Source organism: Rhyacophila brunnea, unplaced genomic scaffold (genome assembly GCF_057557595.1).
Source record: "Rhyacophila brunnea isolate RB1 unplaced genomic scaffold, BYU_Rbru_1.0 scaffold_3, whole genome shotgun sequence".
NCBI lineage: Eukaryota > Metazoa > Arthropoda > Insecta > Trichoptera > Rhyacophilidae > Rhyacophila > Rhyacophila brunnea.
The window spans coordinates 45,360,554-45,379,217 of record NW_028232965.1 but is presented as its reverse complement, the minus strand read 5'-3'; the positions used below and the strand labels follow the sequence as shown (position 1 = coordinate 45,379,217).

Below are 18,664 nucleotides of genomic sequence, written 5' to 3'. Positions count from 1 at the left end.
ACAATAGATCATTTTCATAAGAACTGGACTGAATTATTGATATATTTGTCGTCAGAAGAAAATTTGTGATATTTTCTTTTCAAACATCTTAAAATTAAATTACACGTTATAGTGCAGGGTCCCATAGACTTTTCGTATACATAATATGCGGAACAAATTCTGACAATTGGAATAGGTTCTAGGGGTCACCAAAATATATAATGTCGATGTTGCCAGGCGATATTAGTGGTCAATTTTTTTTATTGAGGTTTTAATTTTTTTTCTTATAACCCACCAAAAATTGTTCTGAGTTCTTCAATAAAACCATAACCGAATCAGTAATTGATTGAAAATGCAATAATTGTACCATGCCATCGGCATGGTCGTAGAACGGTTCGTCCCATTTGAAAAAATAAAAATAGCGGGTACTGCAATGTGTTCAAAATTATCGATTCTTAGGATCCTCCTTGGCTTAAATTATTTTATTTAGTAGTATTTTTGTATAGAATCACCCAGATTGCTTTTTTACCATATTATATGCATATGACATTAGTTTTAGTATTATGGTTAATACAGAAACTCTGTAGGTTGCACATATAGGTAGGTGAATAAATGAAATAACGATAACCACTTACCACACTACGTACACATTTATTTAAAAAAAAAAAAGATACAAGTCAAGTGTTCAAACTGCTTTAAGTATCATGATCACAGTTTTTACAAACACTACTTACACATTTGCACAATGATATACATGTCAAAGCCGATTTCTTATAACTACATGATAATGTACGGCAGTTAGAATTACATTTGCATGGCCTAACTAAATAATTTGGTAGAGGTTCATTCGTCATTTTTCTTGGATACGAATTATTTTCTCGTAACTCAAAGCTAAGTTGTAGGAAATCAGTAGGCTCAATAGTGTATCAGATGAGCTTTTCCATAAATAAACTTGTGTTGAAGCCCTTAAACAGCGTTAAAGATAAAGAAAGATCCTTGAAGATTTTCCCTTAGATGTTGTGGATTAATTGCAAAGATTATTTTGTGAGCCCTCAAAATAAATTACAGCTTGTTAAATTTATTTGCGAAAATGCTCCCACATTTGCAAAAATCAACGAAGAAAGTGAGCTGTAGATTTGTGGTGGATTTGACGACCCCACACAATGGTTTAAATTGTAGTGATCAATTTTTAATGACGCCATTGATTTAAAATCAAAATCATTAGATTCTAGAATGAACCTAGATTCTAGAATGTTCTGTTATATATTTCATGCTGTAAAAAATGCAAAATTTGGAGATTAACACACTCCCGATACAGATGTTTTAATCTTAGGCATTTATTTCTGGAATAAACTTGCAACGATTGGTTGCCGTGGATTATGGTTTGAGGGATCTCAAAAGAAATCTCGTGTTTTAGGATGCCATTTGGCAGCTGAATCTCTTGGTGAAAATATTTGTAATATTTTGCCAGTATTACATTCTTTAACCGGCTACTACACCACTAGTTGCATAGGTACAAAAAAACAAGCTTTAACCATCTCGTCAAAGAGTTTTGTTCAGGATGCACTTTCAGCTTTAGGAAATGGTTTGTTGGAGACCACGGCAGTTTCAAGACCTGGAAAAAGTTTGCACTTACTTATTATGTAAACAAAAAACAACAGCGGATGAACTTCCCATATAAATATCCCTTCCCATATGAATAAAAAATTTATAGTATTTGACAGCTATGACGACTATATGTAATAAACATAACACCAAATTACCAGTAATTATAGCATAATATTGATACAATGATAACACCCAACAGTGATAATATTATGATATGATATCACATTTGAATATTACATAACATACATGTGCTATTCGCAGTTACCAAAAAATAGACCCGAGACTCATCGGCCTGCCGGGATTATTCCCGGTGTCCTGTTATTCCCGGGTTTGTCATATTGTGGCACCAATCATACTATAGATTTAATAACATATTGAATGATCAATATATGCCTGAACAAATAATTCTTCGGAAGAATACGAGTCTCGCACATGCTATTGAAAAAATATGGAAATGAAAGAAAAGGCTTTTCCTGAGCCATGTTGGCAAAATTAGCTGCCTTTAACAATGTGAGAAAAACAAATATGCCATGGTGAAAACAACTTGTAAACTTGTTGCAAAACGATAGAAAACTTTACGAGTAGCAAAAGTTTTTCTACTACTACTACAATAAGACTCCACATTTAATATAATTTGCCGAATGTATGAACATATCTAATTTATAATTATTAAGTCAGCACTGAATTAAAATGAATAGCAGTTTGTTTTTGTATACTTGATTATTTTAGAATTCGTTATTTGAAACTTTTAGTAACTAATTGAATAACAAAAAACACAGTACATATTATTACTAAATTATATCAGTATATACTATTTAACATATAACAAGTGTATGCACGTGAAATACGGAGCCTTAGTGTAAGACGAATCAAAAAATAAATTAAAATAGCGCAACGTGGCACGGAAAGGAATGCTTGTTGGACATGTCCATCCATGAAGCAGGAAGATTGCGAAGAAACCAATGGATAAGACAAGTGGGTTGACAAAAGTGCCGACGCGATAGATTTCGCCAGTTTGGTGAAATGGAAAAACGTCGAATATGACGACCACAAGGCCACTCTAAATCCCGCTGAATCGACGAACTCATCATGTCAGCGGCGTACGTAGCAGCGAATAACTGGAGACTGAGAAGATTGGAAGGAACCATGGGGTGACCTTCGTCCAGCAACGAATTGACCCCGAATGATGATGAATATATAAAACTGTATCATTGGTAGCATTAAATATACATTACATTAAATTACCTAGATTAGTCTATATCAGTGTTCCCCGAAGTTTTTGCACCTGCGGACCGATAAAAATTGGAGAAATATTTCGGGGACCGTTAAGGCAGAAAGAAACTATTACTATTATAGTAGTTTGTTTAAATCGTATATTATAACAGACATATAGCAGTCTAATTTCGAATACAAAAAATGCATCGAAAAAAAATCTATTAATTGAAATAATCAGAAACCGTACAGTAAAAAAAATCTGAGAAAAGTTCATTAAACATGTGTTTTAAAAAAATTAACTCACTAACTTAGTTTTTATCGATGAATTAAGCAGTTATATGAGCACTCTGATGTGTTTCTGCCAGTCGATGAATATAAAATATTATTGTGACGGAGGGCAAAGCAGATTCCAGTATGAATTGTTGATTCGTATTGCCAATTGTTGTTTCAACAGAATATGATAGAGGTCAATTATCAAAGATTTATTATTAGCCCATGTATGATCTATGTTCACACTTGCCTCATGTTCACACTTGCCAGCCTTTACCATAGTTATTTTTTAAAAATTGTGCAAAATCTTTGCTATAATAGTGGCTTCAGTGTTGTTTCGGAGAGATGAAGCACTGCATTGACATCCATTCGGTTCCTCTGTTTTTTTAGTGTCATAACTGAAAAACTCTTCTTACATGTAATATCTAGTAAAAAATTTGGACGATAATTTAATGGATCTGTTAATAAAAATGTTTGTATTTTATGTCTGGATACCAACGTGCGTGCCATCAAGAAAACTCGATTCGTTTTCACTATTCTCGGCTAACAATAATTGGGCATCGATTGACGTCTTCCATGAAAGGATTACTTTTTTGAATGAGAATTTTCTTGAAATTTTTGTCATAATATTATGCATTTTAATATAGGGAACAACTATTTTCGAACCTGCCGAAAGTTTCTGTGGATCGGCGGTTGGGAAAGACTGGTTGAATAACGCATATATTATCATTATTACAATACCAAAAATATTAATTGTCGGTAGGTATATTGTATCCCCACTATTTAATGAAAGGTGTACCTAACGATAAGAATAAATAAGTTTCCTGGACTTAGTATCTAATTAAATTTTGGGATCAGTATCATTTAATAAGGAAAGTTATTTTGACAAAGTAGACAGATGCCTAGTAACCGTCACAATGAAGCTCCTACCCGTAAACAATAGCTACTTCGCAGTTACAAAGGGTAAGATTGCGTTATTATATTTTGTAAAGGTATGGGTGGCTATAAGTTGATTAAAAGTCTGTTTATATGATTATTTTTGCTTTTCCCAGGATGCCTGAGTGAAAGTCAAAAAATGTTCACGTTCCGAATAAAATAATGCAATATGGTTCTTTCGAAAAATAGATATATTTGTGTGAATATAATGTATATATTTATATTTGTTTTTTTATCCAATCTTCAGAGGTGATTTCATAACCTAACTCAAACAAAAGTATGCGTCGAAATATCAAATAAATAAAAACTTTTTTAACGTAATACTTGGCCGTTAAACTATATATTATTACACAATGTCGGAACTATTTCGGCTTAAAATATTACTCCGCGAGACGTCTGTCTAATCGTGTATTATTATCGTCTTGCTAATTATTAAAGTGTGGTTTAAAAAAAACCATTCTTCCTGTTGAAAAATAAATCAATTCAATAAATATATACTGGGATACATAAATATTATCAGAAAACCACTAAACAAATTTATATATTCGACTAAAAAGCAATTTGGTGTGTATTTTCGTGGTCCTTATCACTTCATCACTAATGGAAAGCTTTAAATTTTGTTTTTCCGTCAATTTAATCTGCGTTCAATGCTCTTTCAAATAATCATTTATGTATATGTTTGTAAAATGTATGCTCTTCTCCATCAAGGTAAGTCAATATAATTATTATTTATGTGATTTTATCAAAGTCTGTGTGTTTATGATTATTTCACTAATATTACTAACTACTCCGCTGTTTCACTACGCTACTGTTATTGGATCCAATGACCTGTTGTAGTCTTATTGTTCAAATTTAGGGAATGTGCATAATGTCTTATTGTTTTAATTTTTTTCAATAAAGCTGCAATTCGCTCATCCCGATGGGTGTCAATTTTTTGGCCTGACATTTGTCTCAATATTAATTAATTAACCGCTGCTCATTCTATTCATATTCGGCTCTATTCTATTCTGCTCAGAGTTGATTTTGAAAATCAGATCACCGGGCATAATATAGATAGATTATATTTAATCCATTTAGTCACAGATGTCCTGTGATGGAACAGGCTATTGCACATTTTCTTTTCGGATGCAGCTGTTACTCATAATTTTGAAACGTCACTTGATCTAAAAATGCAGACCAGTATTACATTATGTAAACGGCGTACCTACATCTTTCGGGAAGTATAATAAGATGTACATAAGAACAATAATTATATATTTAATTAGATACTTACGTTTTCATATCAATACAGATAATAAGCCACAATTTTTTTAACACTATGTTTAAGTGTTATCTACACATCCGTGTAGACTGTACGTTTTTGTATTTTATTATTTAGTAACGTTCAAGATTTTTTTTTGGTAATTAAATTTCATTTTGTAATGTTGCATTCGCCTCTCATGTTTTTAACCTCGCAACTGACCACTCATACGATAAAAAATATAACTTTCTAATTTGTTACAATGTATCAATATTAATCATCTTTTATAATGATCTGGTGATTTTATAATGATCATTAGTGAGACTTCTAAATAAAATTAAATTCACAAACCACCTACACATCTCCCGGTTCTACCTAGCAACTACCTCATAACATATTTAATTACCAAAAAAGTGGTACGAATAAATAATATGTAAGTAATTGAGATATTAAAAATATACTCACGAATCGGGCAGATCAACTGCATTGTCTTCGTGTCCTGGAACGTCAATGTGGATGAAGCAGGAACGATCGCGAATCTCCAACATACACGGACTGTTCACGAAGTCATGGAATGATGTATCTGCAAAGAAATCATCAAATTATTATACAATACATTGTGATTACTTAGTCATTTTTAATGTTGGCTTGTTTCTTACGAAATTGAATTTAATTTTACAATATTTATAGTCAATGTGCTCCACTGAGCAGGCCTTGGTAGTTTCCGGTTAATGCCTTAAAAGCAACACTATAAAAAGTATTAAGAATTATCTGTAGGTACTCTATTTGGAAAAAAAAGTTTAAAAAATCTACCTAAGTATTACATAATGTGGTTTTTTTTTTATTAATTTACTTAAGCCATGCGAACACCATTTTTATCATAAAATGTCAAAATCTCACGTACCTATATATTGTCATGCCATAACCTTCATCGTTTTTTTTCGGTTATTTTTTTGTAATAAGTAAGTGTAATAGTTATTTTGATTGTACTCATACCATTATGATGGCTGAGCGGTTACCACTTCGGTTTATAATGTAGATGGTACCGGATTCGTATCTCGGTACTGGCAAAATTCACATATTCTTTTTCAATGTGTGTTTGGACCCATAGTATGGACCTAATAAGTTGAGCAAGTGGCTAACATATATTTCTCGTAAAAAAACCTTCTCATGAACGAACATGGTAAAAAAACTACTTATTGAACTTAATAAATATTATTAAGTACCTACCAATTTATATTATCATTCTGTGTAATAGAATTCTACGAGGTAATTTCTGTCATTATCAATTCATCAAAATAACTTTATATGGACATTTCAACCATCAGCCAGTAGAGTAGTGGAATAGTGAAGAAAACTCTAATTACTCAATTCAGAAGTCTGTGACTGGTCCAAATTGTCATAATATTCTTCAATTTGAGCTTGGAATGGTTGAACTAATAAATAGTTAATAACTATTATTTGTAAAAAGACTATTTAAATAATACTTTGAAATATATATCACATACAAGCTTTGTCATCTATAAATACTATTGTCACACAATATGAAATAAATACACCACAATATGTAATAGCATGGTAAGACATGGATAATTGTCAATAACTACGATTTCACCGGAAAGTTATAAAGTGCAGATTCATATTCGCTTTATTAATTAATGTGTGAAATAATGCTTAACATTATATTTATTTAATGATTCTAAAATACTTTTTTCGGAGTTATGTTAATATTATAATCTTCTTGAACAAATAAGCTGTTTTTCGTAAATTTTATAATGAAAATTATACAAAGTTGTTACTCACGGTTACATCCAAGGTCATGAACTGTCAGAAAAACACAGCGTTTTTCTTGTTGACTCAAGTCGCCCTGAAAAAACATAAGAATATTTAATTGTTTATATTTGTAACTTTCGACAGAAATCCAACATACAAATATAAAAATAAGAAGTAAAAGACGCCAGTACGCTGTTTATGGGAGTTAAACTGCCTGTAAAGTTTTTAGCAAGGCCGTTTATATTGTTTTGAATAATAACAACTTTATTATCTATGTATGTCACATGTAGGGACGTCAAAAAAGTATCGATTCTGCCTTTGATACTGATTTTGAGATATTTGGTGATATTCTGATATTTTCTCTCAATACGATACCGATAGCAGGTATTGATACTTTTTTCTTTCTATAAGACGTCCCTAGTCATATCTCATTTTTCTCACTTACGTTTATTTTACGTAAAAAAAATCTACTTTTGGGGCGGCTACAATAGACACTGTTATATTTTGATCGACGGGCTTAAGGCTTTGCTACCTGGAATTTGACTTAGCAGTATGCATCAAGATCATGATATCGATTTATTCAAAAACAATCAATCGCACCTAACAAAGAGTTGACCTATATGGGAAAGATACGAGTACTTATACAAAAATATGCCGGTGACGTGCATGGGTCAAAAGAAAGTTGGATATAATATACTAATTCTCGCGGCACCTGGTAGTTTTAAGTACGTGGATGCCTGAGGAGCTGGCAGTTTTAGAGCTCCACAAAAAATGGTTACATGATAAACCCCAATCGGAAATTAATAATATATGTAGGTAAATATAAGCAATATTGCCAGGATATATTTTATATTATGAAAATAGCGCATCTTTAATCGTTTCGTTAAATATATTTTTGTTTTTACTTTATTCGATCCTACGAAGATCATAAATGTGCCTCCGCTGAATAGAGACTGTATTAACAGTTTTTTTTTCTTTACGAGAAATGGATGTTAGCCACTTACTGAACCTATTATGTTTATAGTCGGGGTCCAAACACACGCTGAAAAACAAAATGTGAATTTTTTCAGACCCGGGATTCGAACCTGGACCCCACGACATTATAAGCCTGACGCATAACCGCTCATTCATCGTGGGCGTGTAAGAATTAAACATTCTCCAAATACACATAATTAAAAAAAAATCGTTTTGTAGGGAAAAAATACGACATCCGACGGGACTTATGTACTTATTATAGACCTGTATCTGCTGGATTCAGTATACTTTTCCAATTAAGCTATGAGCATCTTATTGAACTGCGACGATTTTAACTAAAGTAGTTGTTACATGAAATGCTTAACGAATTGCGTTATAATATTTTCAAATTATGTATATTCAATACATTATAGAATGTTACATTTTTAAATCTTGTGTCTTGTTAAATATGTTAAATAAAAAAATAGTTTATTATATTCTCCAAATCTTCATATTATTAAAAACACCAATCATGATAAATAACCCGTATATATAGTTTTTTATAACCCATTGGAGTCATTATTTCATATCCGATCAAAGCCACAAATGTAACTACTTAATATGAAATCTCTTTTGAGATCCCGTGTTCTAGACGCGTAAGTTATTGAATCAAATCAAGAAAATTACCGCGCATTTGTGGCAAAGCATTCAAATGAAAGTATTTCCAATTCATCACATCACCATAGGCGTCTGCTTTGCGAATCCACTGCATAATAAACATTTCCTGAACCTCATTTTCCCCCAATTCTCATAAATGTATACCAAGACTCGAGCAAAATATATAACTAGGGGATTCATATGAACTTTTAGTATTACAACACTTGATGCCGATTCCAAAACCGTTTTATTGGTTTGGTTGCTTTAAAAAATACTAATATACAAAAGGTTGTAGGTACCTACAATGACATCCCTTGGCATAATGCCACCTTAAGCAGACTTAGAATGACATCCCCCTTGATTGTTCATTTCGAATCGTCTTCATATTTAACAGGTACCTACCTACTTACTTATTTTTTAAAACCATAAATCTATAAATTTATATAAGCACCATATAATGAGACAGTGTTGGTTTTAAGAACGCGGAAGTTTGTGGAGCTAGCAGGTTTGGCGGCACCTCATTCTGTTTGAGCGATATACTGCCATTACAATATGTATTACAATACAACACTAATTGTGTTATATCATTCACCGCCCTTTATAATGTGCCGCCCTTATACAATGCACGACCTGCCTACCCCCACAGGACATCACTAATGTTGTGACATTGAAAAATGGTGAGACTACAATCGGCCGCTATCGGCAGCTATCGAGGGTAATTTTTTTATATTTTTATATCGAAGTATTAACACTTATTGTAACAATTACAATAAGATAGTTGCAATTGTTACAATAATAATAATTGAATCATTAGCCCTAGTAATCTTTTTTTCAGCCTCAGTTCTGTGTATGTAGACGCGGACTCTAAAATATAAGAAGATTTTCTTTCATGTCTATAAATTTCGAATTATCAATATAATTTGGCAAATATATTTTATTTATCGTTTTTATTTCAATATTAAATATGTATGTACTATTAGTTATATAATAATATATCATGGGATATGGATCTTAATATATTAATTAGGTATAATATGTTAATATAATTACAAAGTTTAATACGATTTGTATTAAATCTTTATATATCCGTGAAGTAAGATTAATAATAATGACTTTGAGGAAGAGAGATAACGTTTTGGAATGTTGAAATATAATAATAATAAAAAAAAAACCTTCAAAACTACTAAAACTTTTATGTGGATAGTATTACGTATACGTCATAATCATGGTGTCAACTCGGTAAACAGTACGAGAGAAAACCGTATATCTATATGAGGGGAATCCTACAAAGAATCTACGGGGTTGTCAAAGGCATGGCCCTTACAAGGTGGGCTGACAGGGCTCTTGCTTGGGGGCCCGGGTTCTGGGGGGTCCGGCGTGGCGGATCTATCTGATAAGTGAGAGAATGAGATAAACTCACATCACAAATGGACGTATTTCTGCAAACAAGATCCAACCCTCATGTGTAACTTGTTGATAAAATACAATATTTGAGTTAGTATTGATTTTAAAGTGATATGTGATTATTTGATTATATTAAAGTATCCCATCAGATGTTTAAATTAACTAATCACAAATCATATTTTTTAAATCAATCATCCCTCAAATATTGAATTTTCTCAACATGTTACACGTGAGGGTTGGATCTTGTTTGCAGAAATACGTCCAAATATACCCTAATGGGGAAAAAAGTCGCCTGCAGCGCCATTTTATTTGTAGAGTCTTAACATTTTAAAATGTGTAGTTGTGTGATGCAATTTTTGATTACTATGTGTCGATATTCGACAATTCCATAATTCAAATGGATTTATTCAACAATACAAAAATATCGCTAAAAATACACCGGATAGCCTTAATTTTACCTGAAACAACATTTAGAAAACGATTCTGTAAAAAGTACTTTTAACCCTAGCGATGGGTAGGGGGGCCGCCAAATATCCTGGCCTGGGGACCCGCTTCAAGATGGGGGGTCATGGTTAAAGGAAATGACATTTGAAGGTGGATGTGCAATGAGGCAAGAGAAGATAAGACAGGGTCGAGGTACTGAGAACACGTGGTATATCAAAATAATTGAGATATGTGCTGGATCAGCCATGTACATAGAATAATGAAGGAGTTGCCAGCAAGGCAGGTATGTACGCATACCCTGAAGGTAACAGAAGACATTTACAGCCGAAACTGAGATGGCTAGACTACGCCAATGGGGTTTTATTATAGATAGACAATACTGGATCTTATAGTATGGAAAAAGTTTTTGGAGGAAGCCAAGATTTTAGTGCGAAATGATGATTAAGTATATTTAAAATAATATGGGTAAATACAATAACATAAATTGATGAAGAACTAATCAGTAATCACATGTGGCTAAGGTAATTGCACCTAACTAGGTATTGCACTAACTGCACCTAATTAAGTGCAATTAGTATTGAAATTATTTTTAATGGGTAAAGATCAAAAAAGATTAAGATTATACATTATAAACCTTGAAAGATATAATGAATGATATTAACTCGATTCTATAAATAAACCCGACACACAACGCTACGTGCTAAACTGCTCGCGAAACTGGTTTAAAAATCGAGTATACTAAGTAAAGAAAAGTTTACTATGTCACATGTTTTCCAAGTAAACCATTATCTGTGTCAGCATTGTTAACAAACTCGGCTCGATTCGTTTACTTACTTAAGCTTGACATAAATGCATTGTAAATTATGAAATCACTCGAAAATCTGCACTGATAAGAAACCGGCTTTAAAATAATTAATCCCCAATTAAATGGATTTCCTAAATCTGCAAAAATGGTAATAAATTAATAAAAAATATTTCGTAAGTATCTATGTCTTTAGAGTTTAGACCATGTATTTACATCTCACTTAGTGACGTCCGTAGACAAAATGCCGCCCCTGGGCAGCGCCAAAATGCAGCCCCATTTTTTATACAGTATATTTTATCATCCTTTCATGACTCCAATATCTTACTTTTAATCATAAATACACTATTAATTATTAATAGTCTATTAACAGTCAACCATTAAAATAAAAAAACTTCCCTGGCCTTTTTTGTTGCAAAGTCAGTAGGTAACTATGTCATCCAAATCTAATTAAAATACCATCTCTGCTTCAATAGACGATATTACGAGTCCACAGTTTCAGATATATTTAAAAATACACCTGATAACTTCCAAACTCACGATTGAGTGGAAAAAATATTTGGATAAATTTTAAATTGGGTAAGTATGTACCTACATATAATTCAAATATATTCGCAAATCTGCACGTGTCATTTCTGTTCACCAAGTATGTGACGTCCAAAGTAAACTGAAGTAAACTACACATCGCGAACCCGACACAAAATACAATTCTGTTAAACCTGTTATGTTAATTATTACATTTTGTTTCCAACCAGTGAGCTGATTTTTTTAATGGAAAGATATTTCCGTCATTACTAAGTTTAGGTAGCCATTTCTATATATACCAAATGATTCTCCTCGATTTGCCGCCCTTAGAATAACTGCCGCCCCCAAGTGACGCTCAATCTGCATACCCCCGCGGGATGTCACTGATCTCACTTACTTATTTCAATGTATCGTTGATATATTAATGAATAAAAAATACTTTTGACCACAAATCATTAATTTAATAACCATAATTGAATATTATAGTTCTAATTATTTTAAATAATTAATCAGAGTTGCCAGTAACATAATAGTATGTATTCCATACTTGACAAAATTATTATGTAGCATAGACAATGAATTACCTATTAGATATACATGCATAGGTATCTACTTAAAATAATTCTAAAATGGTCCAAATAGATGAAGAGAATCATGAATAATTTATTCAATAATACATCTTTAATAATTGTAATGTAGCAGTAGCAAAAATAATTCTCTAGTTTTTAGTTAATTTCGGCAAACGTTAAAAGTGCATCTTCAATATATTCTAACGTGCATGTCGTGCGTGCGTGCATTAAATACGTTGTTTTATTGAAATGGAGGCGACTATTTGACCCACTTATATTGTGTCTAATTGCGGATAGTTTAGATCTCCTACGATGCGACTAAAATGCATAGCGAGAATGGGTTGCTTTACTTTACCAGTTAAACGAAGTAGCACACGCCATATAAGAATGAATTGCATTCATTGTTAAACGGAACATATGGGCATCACCTAATAGTATTGTGATTTGGGTGTGTAAACCGTTTAGCTGACCCTGTTCACAACGGTGGAAAAAAGAAGTATGACTACATAATGCATCTACACAACAATAAACATTGCATTTGATTTCAAATCGAGAGCTGGAAGTCGAGCCTATACCCGATGTATATACTAAATTATATAATAAGTATTTATCTACATAATATATAATAGTATGTTAAAGAAATGGAAAAATAGAAAACTGGTAGTTTTCAACATTCAATTTGAAGATTTTTATGATAATCTAATAAACCAATTATATACCAATATTACCCCGTTAACACGTGCATGGATTTACTTATGACAGTACGTATTATCACGGACATAGCCATCAAAATGCATGCGTAAACACGTATTATCGTGCAAGTTCAATAACTCGATCAAAAAAGTTCAGTAACCTATAATTTATTCATGTTCACGAAATACTTGGTACTTGCATGGTGGATACGCATGTGCAGTAGAACGATAGTGGCGAACCTGTCGAAAATAATACGAACTCTACTGCGCCAACCATGTTTGACGTTTACCAATTTTTAAAACCTGTGAAGTAGCACCATACAATGACAACATCGCGTCTCGCTTACGCCTGAATAATAAGAATGACGAGACAGTCAGCACTTTTACGTGTTGACATTTATTATCGCGATAATTTAAAATACACACCATGTGTGCGATTCATGCCGCAAGCGCGTTTACGCGCCCTAATTGTACGTTAATTAAATCAATTAACCAATTGCGACACAGAAAGGATTAAATCCATGCACGTATACAGGCGCTATATAGTTACTATCAAATAGCTGCATATTTCAACCGTATATTTACATACTATTGACTTCAACTCATAATCCAGAAAAGGTACAGAGCTGCAGAAATAAAAAGAGATTCTCTTGGCTACGAGTATGTGACCCAATGTTCAGGGCGTTGCCAATACTAATGGTTCAGGAAATAAATATGTACTGTAATGTGGTCGCCAACCTTCAATAGAAGAAAAGAGTATAATTTTATTAGTTGTATGAATATCCATGACGTACGAGGATATTGAAAAAAGATCTGTAGAATATAATTTAAATATGTAGGTACGAGTACATATACGACAGAAATACACTTAAGTATTGATTTATAATGCTTAACTTTATCTATTTCCTCTAGGGAATAATCATTGTGATTGATTTTATCACAAATCCCAATGGAAGACCTTTTTATTTAATCTATGATTCCTTTTCTTAGCATTCTATTCACACGCATATACATAATATATGAACAAGTATATAACTATCATCCCGATTCGAGTTTAATCTTTACAAAAGTATAACCCAAGTATAAACCCCTATTGGTTAATATGAAAATGTATGCATGTATTTTAGTTTGTCCGTAGAATGAAAAATAATACGTTATTTGTCAAAATTCACGGACGAAATTCTGAAATGGGGCGACCTTTGAGTTGGAATATAATATTGCTTCCATATATGTACATACTCTACTAATGTATTACAATTAGGGATGTGCAAAGAATCAATAATGTTCTTCTGATATCTGATGACTGATGACCAAAGAATTGATAATATTTTCCTTCTTATTAACCAAGAGCAAGACGTATCGACGCATTTGTAGGGGAGAATCTAAAAAAATCTCAATATGGATTTTACGAGAAATTTCAAATCTAATACAAATAAGGTGAACGATAAGCGCTTGGCCGTAGTCATGGGGCGTCTTCGACGCGGAATAGGCGCGGGGACGGGCACGGGTAGAGTGTCCGTAGTAGCCCGCGCGCGTCCAGTCGTGTTCAGCGTCAAATCAGGGATAGGAAACCATAAACACAGAAAAGTTTTTACTGGAAAACTCCTATTTGAAATGGCAAAACTTTGCACCAAAATATGGGGCCAATGAAATCAATATGGAAAGCACTAATTTAGCACAAGAATTTTATAACTTATACAAGAAACTGCGGGAACAACCAGACAAGTTTTTCGAAAAAGAGTAACATGAGAAAATATTTGATTAGGTATATTCTAATTGATCTAAGTTTTTTTCTATTCTTTTTGAGTCATTTTTTGCTATCCGACTATCGCCTTTTGGCATCTTCAAACACCACCAATGGTGAATATACATTGTCATCTGATACAGTTAATTCCTGTTTATTTGGTAAATTTATATTTATGAATTTAAATTCAAATTCCATCAAGTACCCTTGGTCGATTTTATAATTTGATTATATATATTGGATAATATGTAAGTTAAAGTTTAAAAAAGACTTTTCAGTTCATATGGTGTGAATGTAGGTGTAGAATGTACGCTTCATAACTTTGCACCCCGGCTCTAGGATGGAAATGATGTACCTACTTAATATATTTTATTTTTATTATGTTTATATTTTTTTATTAAGGAAAACAAACAGTTACATAGACTACAAATATGTATAAAATAGACTAGAAAAAGATATTGCAACAAGCAAAGTTTCCATATAAATTATAATAATTATAGTTAATCATATTAAAATTTAAATACAGAGAAATTAGATAAAGAGATAAATGAGAAAGAATATTGAATAATTATAGACAAAAAAAACATTTTTTTATGTACCTACCTTTATAACTATAAGTACCAAGATAAGTATAAAATATTATATGTGCGTTAAGAATTATTGAAATTTAAAGATATTATTTTTACATAATATATATTTATTTCTTCTTTTTCTTCTTTCGACCATGTCCGATCCTAATAGGATCATATGGGCCTCCACAGAGTGGAGGTTTGTATTGACAGATTTTTGTTTTTACGAGAAATGGATGTCAGCCACTTGCTCAACCTATTAGGTCCATACTCTGACTCATACACAAATTGAAAAACAATATGTTTACTTGCCAGACCCAGGATTCGAACCTGGGACCCTCGACTCTATAGGCCGGCATTTAAGCCACTCGGTATTTATTTAGTACTACATATTATATTAATACAAGTGAATATCATTTGATATAATTTTATGCGACGTAATAAGGCAAAGAGGCGTATCAGTGTAGTAAAAAGTGCAAAGTTATAAAACGTATACCTACTTTACATCACTTCGCACTATCTATGCTTTGTGAAAATAATACCACAAATACACCAGACGCGCGCGGTAAGCTCATGATGGTTTGAGACACCCGCAACTCGCTCGTTTCCCGCGTCGGCGCCCGTCCATTCAGTGCGGACACCTCTATGCGCGCAGTATGGGAAGAGCCCGCCGCATGTACGATCTTGCCTGCGTTGAGCTAGACGCGCCAAAACAACACGCGCGAACACCCGTCCCCGCGCATTGTTTACGGACACGTCGAAACATGTTCATACGTTTGAGTTGCCCGCGCCGCCGCCGCGCCGCGCCCGTCAAACCACCACGGACGAGCACTAACACAATGGATACTAACAAATATCACTACTTTTCTTCAGATTTATTCTTACATTCGTATGGCGGCAGGGTGTAGAAAACGATATATAATATATAAACAAAACTATGGGGTCCAATCAATTCACCGCTGTTCAAAATAGACGTGACTCCCCAACGGTTAACCTAAGCGCGAAAGAATATTTCGGATATCTATCGGATATCTATCTGAAGACACTATTTTATACAAATTACCTGATACCACAGAACAGATTAATAAATAGAATTAGGTAGGCAGTGACGTCCCTAGACAAAATGCCGCCCCTGGGCAAGGCCATAATGCCGCCCCATTTTTTTATAAAATATTTTTAACCATCCGTGCTCATGTCGTTTCTGGTCACCAAAGACGTCGAAAGGCAACGGAAGTAAACTAGACATCGCGAATCCGACAAAAAATAATGTCCTGTTAATAAACCTTTTATGCTAATTAATAATTTTTGTTTCCAACCAAAGAGCTGAATTTTTGAAAGGAAGATATTTTCGTTATTAAGTAGATACTCACTTTATGTAGTTATTTCTATATTATATACAAAATAATTCTCCTCGATTTGCCGCCCTTCAAGTAACTGCCGCCCCCAAGCGACGATCAATCTGTCTACCCCCACGGGACGTCACTGCAGTTAGGCTATACCCCAATACACTATATTTTGAAGCAAGATTTTGAATGTGTGAGTGTCCTACGAAAATGAACCACACATTATAGACGTACAATTTAGTATGTGTTGCAACCTTAAAATACACCAATATTGAATGAGCATCAGTCCATAAACCGAGAGCAGCTATTTTCAGAACGAAGGACAATCTTAGAATAATGTATTCTTGACACATGTTTAAGTTTATCCCTTATTCTTCCACACTTGAGATCGATTGCGTGTTACTCCACGCCCGTTAGGTAGTTTAGTTCCCATTAATTCTGTGCTCCTTGCCTCGTCAAAACGTCAAAATCAATTAAAAAAATTAGTCACTGTTAACGCGACAAATCTATGCGAATTTAACTATAAGCGTATCTTATAATATAATATTTAAATATTTTTAGAGTTGATATAATATCGAAATGATGTGACTGTAGCTTTCAAATAATAGTTCTCCAGTGAATTTAATTAACAATGAATGGAAGCGAGGATAATAAAATTAAACATCACGGTTTTGTCAGGATTGATGCAAATGATACGATACCGATAACGAGTATCGATACTCTTTCGATATTACATCCCTAATATCAACATGTCGATATCAATCAACTACTTGACGAAGGTTTAAAAAATTGCTTTTGGCATATAAATTTGGCATAGATATACAAAATACATACTCTACTACATGTAACGGGCAATATATTTACTATATAAATGTGTATTATTTGAATATTAAACACTATTATCATTGTATCTACAATTCTGTGCGATTCTGTGCTTCCATTATAATATCTCAAAACGCCTGTCTATTCTGTGCTGTACATAATTCTCAACTTTTGAAGGACCAGTGTGATGATGTATCTATTAAAACAGTTAAGCTACGTCAGATTGATTCTTCCATTTTTTTTCTTCCCTCTGGGTTTATTGTCATTAAATTTGTGGAGACTCAATGCCAACTTAAGTACAAGCCGAAGCACTCGGAAACTTCCGACAACGAGTGGTCTTACCTCTCCTGCCCCTCCCGCTGCTGTATATGGGTGACCTATCATTATTCTAGTGCTTATACTGACGTGTCTGTCATGTTCACTTGTCACAAGCATTTTTATTGATTTCGTTAAAAACTAATTATAATAACGTATCTTGGAGACCTTAATAATTAAAGTAAGTAAACTTCTTCTCTGTATAATACTGTGTATAATGTCATAATACAGTAAAATGATTGCTAAATTGACAGTCAGTTGTCAATAAATGTGTCAGGCAATCTGGAATCTGATTTTGACAGCTGAACAGTGGGACCACTCGTTTGTGAAATTTGCTTGTGCAAAAAGATATGTTCAGGCTTTGTATCTTAAGATGGCGCTGGGAAACTGCATGTCTTCCATTCTTACGACATAACCCGCCCATCGCAAGCATCTTACATTGGTTACATAATTGTACCTAAACAATAAAATTGAACGTATATATTGTGGCCGTGAACATTATTTATTTATCCAAATAACAGATGGCGTGATATCGTTAAGACAGGATGGCACGTTCTTCATCCAGAATTCATTCATATCCTATTGTAAAGCTGTCGAAGAATAAGTGATAACAATGCATCCTACTTTTCTTTTAAATCCCCCTAACCGCTAAACCGTAAACCATATCTGAATGTTAAATGAGAATTGTTAATAACGTTTTGTTATACAAATGGTGTAAAATTAACGAACGATACTGTCTGCCTTTATCATGTAAATTTGTTTTGTCACAGCTATTTCAAGACCCACGTCATGCATTGCAGATT

The 18,664-nt window shown here is 33.2% G+C and overlaps 1 protein-coding gene across 1 annotated transcript in view; it reads right to left on the bottom strand.

Annotated features, from left to right (window-relative positions):
• The window catches only part of LOC147068421 (uncharacterized protein ZK1073.1), an 87,401-nt gene that overhangs the window by 19,454 nt on the left and 49,283 nt on the right, over positions 1–18,664 (bottom strand). Inside the window, exons 3-4 of the mRNA XM_085952242.1 lie at positions 7,052–7,115; positions 5,714–5,831 (exon numbers count right to left, since the gene is read on the bottom strand). Of these exons, the coding sequence (XP_085808368.1) occupies positions 5,714–5,831; positions 7,052–7,115 (182 nt within the window). The remainder of the gene's footprint in view (positions 1–5,713; positions 5,832–7,051; positions 7,116–18,664) is intronic.